Source organism: Alligator sinensis, unplaced genomic scaffold (genome assembly GCF_000455745.1).
Source record: "Alligator sinensis unplaced genomic scaffold, ASM45574v1 scaffold796_1, whole genome shotgun sequence".
NCBI lineage: Eukaryota > Metazoa > Chordata > Crocodylia > Alligatoridae > Alligator > Alligator sinensis.
In genome coordinates this window covers 1,785,220-1,795,827 of record NW_005842141.1, presented here as the reverse complement: position 1 = coordinate 1,795,827, position 10,608 = coordinate 1,785,220, and the positions used below count along the sequence as shown (strand labels likewise).

The 10,608-nt window shown below is 39.2% G+C and overlaps 1 protein-coding gene across 6 annotated transcripts in view; it reads left to right on the top strand.

The window, feature by feature from the left end:
- Window positions 1-10,608, top strand: part of IKZF1 (IKAROS family zinc finger 1) — a 70,143-nt gene that overhangs the window by 47,738 nt on the left and 11,797 nt on the right. For all 6 annotated transcript variants that reach the window (XM_006025335.3, XM_006025334.3, XM_025206115.1 and 3 more), the window contains 2 exons: window positions 3,882-4,049; window positions 6,183-6,308. In XM_006025335.3, the coding sequence (XP_006025397.2) occupies window positions 3,882-4,049; window positions 6,183-6,308 (294 nt within the window). The remainder of the gene's footprint in view (window positions 1-3,881; window positions 4,050-6,182; window positions 6,309-10,608) is intronic.

Here is a 10,608-nt window from a genome sequence, read left to right as displayed (position 1 = left end):
CTGCTGAAGTCAGGGACAGGTGTCGAAGCTCAGGTTCAGAGCCTGTGAGTCTAAATTGAAGGGCTGTCTTAGGGATACAGCGGTCACCTTTTTTCCTTTGACTTGTGCTTTGAGAATTAAAGTAGAAATGGGAATCACTGTTAGAGACATTTAACTGACTCACTGAAGCCCATTTCAATGCGTGCCTGATGAAGGAATAAGCCTTGCAAATGAATTACTTGCCTGCTAATTCATGTAAAACCTGCGTATGCAGTGAAGTTCTCTTAAATAAATATTTGATAAATGAATAAAACTCTGGCACACTAAAATGCCAAAATATAATGGCTGCCTGGCCTGATAAAAGGTATAATTACATTTAATGAATACACCTGCCAAGTGCAGATATGCAGAGGAGCACTTGATATTTTCTACCCAGCCCCATCTGTTCTAAGTAGCTCTAAAACACCAGCCATTCACTAGTATTTTTACCTTCTTCTCCTTATTGAAGAAGAGAACTCATTTCATAAATATCTTCTCCCCAGTCTCTTAGTTGATTGCTCGTATTCAGTCTAACTCTGAGGTTGAACGTTAGGAGAAGGAACATTTGAAAGGGAAAACTCATAGTTGCTGATTTTGAGACATCAGACATCTGTATAGATTCATGCTTACCTGGCTTAGCTGTATTTTTTATCTGTGCTGTCTGTGCTCCACTGGGATCCAGCCCTAGACCCTTTGATTCTGCTGTGTGGTCACCTGGTCCTCAGAGATAGATTGGTACCTGCTGCCTGCTGTAATCAGCAGGAGTTAGGCACCTAAGTGCTTTTGAGAATCTGGACCTCCATATTTCTCTAGTTAGGCATCAGACACTTGGAGCCATTATCATATCTGTTGCCCACTGCTACAGTATAGTTCCAGAGTTCACTGTGACTCTCCCTGCAGGGTAACACAGTGCATTAGAGCGCTCGATAGTCTCCTGTCAGGACCTAGATTTAAAATCTTTGCTAATGTCCCAAAAGGTAGAGGCCCTTTCTGTCAAAAGAATCCTCATTTTTTCCAACTCATGAAAACAACATGTCCTGTTCTTGGAAAAAAGTCAAGCACCTGCAATGCTTCTGAAAGCTGAATGTCTTCCACCCCCTCAGGATCATTTCCATGTCACATAATTTGGAGATAGACCTTTAGAGAGGGCCATGTTGCAGGTCAGAATTGCACCTGACTGGGCCTGTTTGGGGAAGATGAATCAGCTCAGCACCTATGTACACGATAGCTGGTTTATTCCAGCAGAGAGAGGATAAAACTAAGCATGTATGGGAGTGTGAGAGGTGTGTATGTGTGTGCAGTAAAAGACACTTTACTGAAGGGGGATGAAAAGGTTGCAAATAAGATGCTGGACCTTTCTCACAGGGGAAGACTGAAAGTCTACACAAGACCTATGCTACAGAGTCCTGTCTTTCTGGATCTCTGCATGGGGTGAAAGCTACCCAGAAAGAGTACTGCTCGGAAAGGCAGGAAATCAGAAAGCAACCGTTAGACCAGATTACTCAAGTAAAAAAAGATTGATTTTACTTTGGGAACTGGGGGGACTATCATGTTGTTTCTTCTTGGTAGGGAGATGATTAGCCTTGGCCCATTCCAGATGTGACCAGTTTCCTTAGGAAAGCAGTTTCATCTGTTAGGTGCCATATAAAGCACATGTCCAACAATGATAGAATGAACAACCTAAGGATGTGAATAAAATAGGCATTCACTACTGGTGTATTTTCAGCAGTCATCATATAGTGAGTCAGGTATTGGTTCCCCAATATTTCATCCCATGTTGAGCTTTGTAGCATTATACAACACGCAACAGTCTCATTTCAAATACTCCATCTGTCTGCCTTTTCCGCCCAACCTAAAGTTTCACCCTGTAATTATGAGAGCTGTAGGCTGGAGATACATTTCATTCTTACTCTGCACATATACCCCTGCATACTTTTATCCTGATTTGATCCTCTGAGTAAACCTAATTGAAATGCTGCTTAGTGAAAAATAACCATTTCCTCTGTATTTGTGACCATCAGTGAGAACTGCCTTCTCAGTCACTGTTTCATTCCACCTACAAAAATATCTCATATATTAACTGTCACCAAAATTGGGAGAATATAACTAAACCAAAAACATACTCCCAAAGAACAGCTCAGTTGTTTGCAACTTCTTCAGTAAACGGCTTCTTCTCAAGAGGTCATACTGTAAAACCCAGTGGGGTTCTCTTCTCATTCTTTTATGAGGCTATCTACCACTTTAAAGTGGATGAGGATTTTAGCTCTCAAAGTTTTAAGTGAATACAGGAGCTCATTTCCTTGAAGTTAAAACAGGTTCTTGACCTATTTGAGGATGTTTGGTCAGTCAAGTTACTTTTCTACAAAATATCCTAACATTAGCACCTCTTTATCGTGTTAGTGCTGGCTCTGATTACAGTTGTCCATCACATGTGATCATGCTACTATCTGCTTGTTTCTCAGCTTTCCAACCACATTACTCAATAGTAAGAATGGTTATAGCTTAATTTTGATATTGACACAGATGAATACCCAAGCTAGTTATTCCTAAGTATGTCCTAAAAGACATCCATGTGATTGGAAAGAAAATTGTATAGCTTGTGTAATATTTGTAAACAAGTGCAGTTCTTTTGCACTGGATAATATTTTTCTTTTTTTCTTTTTCTTTTTTTGTACAAAAAATAAAACTAATGTTAAAATCTTGGATAACTTACCCTAATTTTAGCTTAGATGTTTAAGAGAAACAGAAATAAGCAAATAAATTTCAAAGACTGGTTTGACTTAAGAGTTAGGGACTATTTCCTATGGCAAATAGAATGCTGGAAAGTGGGGCATGATATACAGGATTTTTTTTCATATGTAAATTGGTGCACCCATTTAGTACAACTCAAAATGCAGAATATCGCATTTACCAGAAATGCAAAAATCAAGTACCTCAAACCAAAAGAGCATATCAACTTCAAAGAGCAATAAGAAGGGAAGAAAATACAAAACAAAGCCTTATTTAAATCTTTATATTGGCAATCTGACTTACTCACTTGATAATATGTAGCAATTTAGACAAATAATGGCTGTGTTCCTTAAAGGGTTTTTTTTTCCCCTCTCTGAAATAGAGAAAAGCAGCGCCCATTAATACAACTCCTACGTTCATATCCTGCCTAGAGAAGGGTCAGGACTTTTGTATGGAAGGTACAGGGTTTCCTTTGCACTGTCTTAACTTATTTTATTTCTCTCTCTCTCTCTCTCTCTCTTTCTGTCTCTTTCCTGATTTGGCTGGTTAGGGACAGACAGGTAATGGAGAAGAAATTGAAAGGGAAAATACAGGGAAAATGTAAATGAAAAGAAGTTATTATAACTGTTATAATGAAGTGCCTTTCATTTAAATATAAGAATGTAACGCTGAAATGAACTTGTGATCCTGAAATGCATTTTTAATGAGTTTCCTTTTTATTTTGCTGCTTCAGTGGCATATTTTAAAGACCCTTTGAAAAAAGCCACATTAAAAACCCCACCAAATGCCACAACATGCAAAATTGGATATTGGTTTATTCCAAAACTGCTGATCAGGAAGAGTGGCTCTTCAACACAAAATGTTGCAGTCACTTTATTTAAATGAGTTTGAATTTGCATTGTGATGTGCCATTCTGATTTAGGGAAAAAAAATTAGATTTTCAGATCAAATTGACCCAGCCAGTGAAGCGTTAAGAAACTGGCAGGTTTAGTCTGAAAGCCTCATGTTATATCAAACCTGCAGCCGGTGGAAGTCAGAGCACTAGTGGGAAAACAACTTTCTCACTGAAATCTTTCTCTTGTTACTATGTAAGATTTTTTGTTCTCACAAATTTCTCCTTCTCCTCCACTCAGGGGAACGCCCTTTCCAGTGCAGTCAGTGTGGAGCCTCCTTTACTCAGAAAGGCAACCTCCTCCGTCACATAAAACTTCACTCAGGTGAAAAGCCCTTCAAATGCCACTTGTGCAACTATGCTTGCCGTCGCAGGGATGCCCTCACCGGTCACCTGAGGACTCACTCGGGTAAGTTACCACACTGGAGCACTTCAGCAGTTCCCAGGCAAAGTATCTTTTGTTCTGGGCTGAGTCCTGAATTGTGAATGTGCTCACTGCCATCCAGTCTTCTTCATTCAGGATGCAGGTCCTCTTATGTTGAAGCTGTGACATGAACAAGAAATGATTGGCTGCCGTGTTTTAGCTGTGTGAGAGTTACTAAACTGCTTACTTTGGTGACCCCCCAAAAAGCAATTTTTTCCCTCCTCGTAGCATCAAGTTGGTTGGAAGGTCCCATGTCAGGGTCCTCTTTCATGGGATGATTTGCATGAGTTGGAGTTGCTTGCATTAATTATGGATTTCAGGATGTGAGTGAAATTGCAGAGCCAGTATAAGGCCTGCTTCTCTATATATAGGCTGAACTTACATATAGCGCTCAACATAGAATGTAGGCTGCAAGAGGCGCTTTTGTGGGACAAGGAGGCCGCTTCTTTTTAAATATAAGAACTCTTGTAGACAAGTGCAGCTCCATCTATCAGGAGTAATATAAAGATTTATTTTCTAAAATACTCTGACTTTCCAGTGGAAAACAATCTTCCCAGTGCCTAAAAAAGACCAAAAGATCTTGCTCATTTTGAGAAGCAAATCCAGACCCTTGCTCCCAAACCTAAAAGCAAACAGCAGCTGTGCTACCTAGGTCCACAGTCTCATCTGAGTTTAGGAATTAAGCTGGAATACTCTCTGTCATTATTTAAGAGAGAGCCTTCACTGGAGGGCATAGTATTAGGAATATACCCGTGAAAGTTAGCTCGGTGCTAATGGCTTTCTACAGTGGTAGGGGCAATAGAAATGCTGTTGTTATACAAGGTATAAGATGGAGAAGGTTCTGACAAACCATGCATAGCTTCTGATGAAAACTGTCAATATAGTCTTTTTAACTGTAAGGCTGCAAATGTGGGACCAGAAATTAAACACTAACAGTCTTTACTGTGGGGTTTCCAGTGCTTTTTCTATCTGATCAAGCTTTTTGATGATACTTCAATGCTTCCATAAGCGGGAAATACAAAGGAAAGTAAATCTAAAAGGATTTAGTATTTTCCAAACTGTGTTGAACCTCAGTTTAGAGTTAGCTCATGTTTAGGTAAAGGATTGAGTCAGTTCCCATTACAGGAGAACCAGTTCACCTCTGTCTAGTGGCAGGGTGTCCACACTTCAAAGAGTATCCCTTGTTGGCTTTCCTCATTGGCAGTCTCTGCAGAGGTAAATAATTCATGGATTTAGGCCCAGAACTGTAGTGATGCTTTGGTACCCAATGATGAGAGTTAGCTGCCTAAGTATGTCTACGGCTCTGGGCTGTAGTGATAGGATTCCCTTCTTGGCCCCCCACTTTGTAGCTGAGGCACATTATCCAAGCATGGAGAGGGGGCAGGCTTGCATACCTCCACTTCTTTTTGCACCTGCTCTTTGAACAGACAGACTTAATTACTGAAAACTACCAAACCAGCAACTCCTGACTGCTAAGGATTCTAGAGGATAAGGTGTGAGGTTCTGAAATTCCAGAAATAGGAATCCCAGCATTTCAAGATGGGTTTCAACCTTGAAAATTCAGGGTTTTAACATTATTTGTCCTGGAGTTTTGCAATTATTTTTACATCTAATAAGCAGTTAAAAAGGAAGAAACAAAATATTTAGATAAATGTTACCAAATTTGCTACTATGCTTTAATCTATATGGTGCCTCTATGATTCTCTGGTTGAGCTAGTGCTTGCCAGCAGTCGCTGCTGTAAAATAATCTGTTGGATACTGCATTTAACATTAGATTTTTGAAGCAATTCCAAAGCAGAACAGAAAATCAACTGGGATCATCAACAACACAAAACATGGTTTGGTAAATGAGCTTCTGCTTCTGGAGATTTAAGGCCACCTTCATCATCCAGTGTAAATCAGGGTAGATACATCAAAATCACTTTCACCAGTTCATGATTTGACCTGGATATTAAAAAGCTTGTAACTGGATTGTCATTGTTTCTTTTAGATTCCCTAAATGCCCTACTTTTTCTGTTGGTCACAGGTGGTCATAACCCTAGCTGACTTCCTGTTATTGTCATTATTATACTATTGATAATTTAATTTTACTTACTTCCTACATTTTGTTCTCTGCAGTGGGAAAACCTCACAAGTGTGGATATTGTGGCCGGAGCTATAAACAACGCAGCTCTTTAGAAGAGCATAAAGAACGTTGCCACAACTACTTGCAAACCATGAGCCTCTCGGGCAGCCTGTATCCTGGTAAGTGTACAAAGCAGAAAGGCCAATCTTGGAACCAGTCCTGATTGATCAGTGATGAGCTGCAAATGTAATTCCCCACAGAACTGTCCTGGAACTACTGCACCTTAAGAGGAACTATGAGTTGTGGAGCCACTGAACAGATGTTTGGAGATAAAATATCTATTGCACTTGGAGTGATTACTGTATTCAATGACTAGTTGGCATCCTTTGCTTATTTACAGTCATGCGTAAAAAGCTATTTTGGGGTTGTATGTAGAGACGGACAGATTCTGTTCCACTTTTTAGGTATGTAAGTGGATTTAGGCACCAAAGTGCAGTTCTATTCTACCTGATTGAGTCTCTGAAAATCTATTAATACAAAAGGTATGTGAGTCTTCCTCCTTCTCACTGATCTTTTTTGAATGTGACTCACTCTTAAGGGTAAGAAGATGGTGTGTTACAAACATAGCTGCATGTATGGATTTGCAGGGACTTGAGCAGGGTGGAGTAGAACCTGGCCTATTTCCTTTAAAACCTAAGTAAACTGCTTTGCGATTCAGAACTCTTACACTCACCATGATAATGCTTGGGGCAAGGTTTGGTAATAAGTTGGTTTTCTGAGCTTTTTCATTTCCCAACCCAATAAGATAAACAAGGAAAAAAAAATCCTTGTATCTGCCCTACAACGTAGGAGTCGGTCAGTACACCCAAGACAGCCTCTGTGGAAAATGGACCATCAGCAAACAAATATCAACCTAAATCAAGTGAGGCAGGTATGCCTCATGCCTGTCAGAGACCCAGTTTTGGGGTGGGTTTTTCCGGGAGGATCAGTTCATTCTGACATTCCATTCCATCCCCAGTGTTATAGCCCTGATTCATTCTCCTTGGGAATAATGTGCCAGAGATTGATTAGGATCTGTGAATAGTTTAATATAAAAATACCAACAAGATGTAGGGGGCTGATCACAAGGGAAAATTATACAGGCTACATTTATATTCAGTGATCTAGGTGGAAAACATTGGCTCAAGCATATGTCAGAATTTAAGGTTAGAGTCTGCCTGGTAAAGCACATTTCTTGTACACCTCTTTTGATCTTGTCAGTACAGATTATTCAGTTTGTCAGATGACAAAAAGGAAGGTTCTCTCCTTCCTATTTGCAATGATGCCTTATTTAATATTGGATATCCAGACAGAACTTGAATATGTTTTTACATGTTATCAGATAATGTTAAGTATATGCACATAATGATAACACTGAGATTTTTCTGACAGACAGCATGTTAGAGCGGCGCCCCTTCTAATTTTGTTGAGGGGCTGGAGAAAGTATAAATAGAAAAGCTGCAGCTAATATACTCACTCAATATTTATTCCATAAAGTGATGATAGGATTTAGAAGCAAATATTCTGTCTGGGATTAAAATATTCAGTGCCTGGCATAAAGGTTTGAAATGTCTGCATGCAAAATAGGAAAATCTGTATGAGTTTTTCAGCTACTGGCTGAAAATAAAATGTTAGTAAAGAAAAATATGCAGATGAAACTGAGGTCAGTAACCAGAGACTTTCATATGAAATAACTATCAAGTTCTGGGAATTGCACTATGTTGATAGTAAACTATGACAAAAAAAGACTTAGGTGTTCACACCAGTTTAGGGTTGTACAACTCAGTATTCAATATTTGAATCAGGTTGAAATTTGGCATATTTATGAGTGGCTTATAAGAAGCATTTCTCTCTTGCATATACAATGAGAAATATCATACAGATTCCCATTACCTCTAACAGGCCTTTGATTTTACAAACCTGGGGTAAAATGGAGGGAGTAGCATTTTTTTAACCACTATATCTTGCTGCATTTTTTAAATAAAAATTATATTATTTCTCATTTCATAAAATATTTTTTTCATCCTTTTAAAAATAAAAGTGTGGTGAAAGCAATCCTGGTATTTTAAAGTATCAACCATGCGCCCTGCCTCATCACAATCAGTGTTTCTCTGACTATAAATGCCATTTTGCAATATTTAAGTTATTTTCCTTATTTCCTTAAAGAGGAGAATGTGCAATGAAGCAGATCAGAATGAGTCAAGGTCCTTGTGGTATTTTAAAATGTTTATTATACTTAGAAAAGTAACTAAGGCTTATATGCAAGAACTACTGTTCATATAGCTTTTCTGTGTGTATTATGGAGCTATTACAATAGCAATAAAATCCACTGATTTTTTTATATTCATAGAAAAGTTAGAGGTGGAAAGCCCTATTAGGTCATCCAGTCCATCTTTCTGTTACAGCAGGATTATGTATGTGTTTTTAGCATTTTGCCCAACCTAATTGAAAAAACCTGAACAGTTGGGTTTCAGCTACTTTCTTAAGGAACCTGACAGATTTCGTTGAGAAACATTCTTCCCAGAGAAGAGATAGGAGAAGATGAACAAGAGCTTATACATTTTCTATCATTTTATTTTGTCATTTTAAACAAAGAAGAAGCTATGGGAGCTTCAGGATGAATCTCTGAGTCCACTGAAGTCAGTGGCAAAACTCACATAGTCTTCGTTACGGCCGCAATTCCCTCCCCAATGCCTGGCACTGTTCCCATAGACATCAGTGGGAGCTTCATGCAACCTTTCCCAGCAGTATATAAAATAACAAGAATTTATAGATTGAACTTCACTGTTGTAGTTTATTATGTTATGAAAAGTAATTGGGGAAAATACGGCAACATGTGGCAAAAACAAAACCTGGCCAAGTCAACACTATTTAGACACATACTAATATTGAAGCAAGTTAGGAAAAGTTCCACAAAAAAACCAGACAAAATATTTTCGTCCATGTTTTTCTTTAGAGACTATAGATTTGTAACCAAAATTCTTGGGGGTACAGTTGCAAAACCTGGAACATATTCTGTAATCTACACTTTTCATTTTGGGTTGATAATTTTTCTTGAAAAATTAATGATGTTGAAATACTGGCCTATCCTTATTTGACATTTAATGCCATGGAAACTATGACTGCTTGTTGCTTTGGGCCATTATCCCAAGGAGATGCAAGTTTATCATTGTGGACTTGCACTGTTTTTCCATAAACTACTTATGAAAACAGTTGCATGCATTAGCTAGTAAAAGACTTGGGGCTTGCCTCTGTAACGGGTGTGACACAGCACCCACACCTACACTGCCTGTCTGGTCACTTCTGCTGCTGTTCCCAACCTTTAAAATCTTTGATGGTCTAGGGCCCAGTTGTCATGATTCAGACACTGCAATATGTTCTCCTGGAGCACTGGTTAAGATCTGCTGGATTGCTCCCACCACTGGGTTTTAGGATGGTCCTCCATGGGACCATTATCAGCTACCTCAGCTACTCTTTGTAGAAATTTGTTACAAAAAATCTGGCTGTAGTGCATCCTCATTGCAGATGCCCAGTATAGTTACTTCTACTGCAGTGAGATGCCTAGTTACAGCAGCCAGAAGTGCCATGGAAACTTTTATATATAAGTGAACACATCCATTGGGAAAAACATGTTCATCAGCCTGTATAGAGTATAAAATGCAGACCAAGGTTTGGACCCCGAGTAGCTAAATCAAAGCCTCATCACCTATTCTTTTCACTTTGCCATTTGATACCAGTCACAATTTTATGCAACAGACAAAACCCCACAAAGACCCAGGAAATTATCACTCAATACATGCTGATGCACTTGATGGGATGCCCAGGATACTTTCAGAGAACCATTGTCATACCCCTTCATTTTCGTACCTCCTTCAACTTCCACAGACAGTTGCAACACTGTAAATAACCAGAACCCTTTTCCTAATGCCTCAGAACTAAGACTCTCTTTGTTGAGCTTCCTTTCTCAGCCCCCTACACATTTACCAGCAGTGGGAAGTCAGTAAACAGAATGAGTGCAGGAGGTCAGTGCTCCACAGTAAATATGTTTAGCCACTGGCCTAGCTAAAATTGGATTTTAATGACTAAAACTGCATCAAGGAAGTGGGGTAATAGAGAACTGCCAGAGCAGTTGTTTTTGGTGTAAATTATAAATATGTTCCACTTTACCCAAGTGACAGCCATGCCCTTGTTTCTGTGGAAGCAATGGTAATAGAAGTGTGTGTTTTCATTACTAAAAAGAGCTGAGGACAGGCCAAGGGATGGAGTGCTTGGCATCTAATATGGTATTAAAGATCATAGGGTTTGTTCTTACTTTCACTGTACCACAGTCCATCCCTTGCACCATTGTAAAACAAACCAGCACCATTGCGTTATATATTCGCTTTGCAATGGTGCACTACATGAAACAAGGGGCAGAGCAATGGAGAATCGGACTTCAGC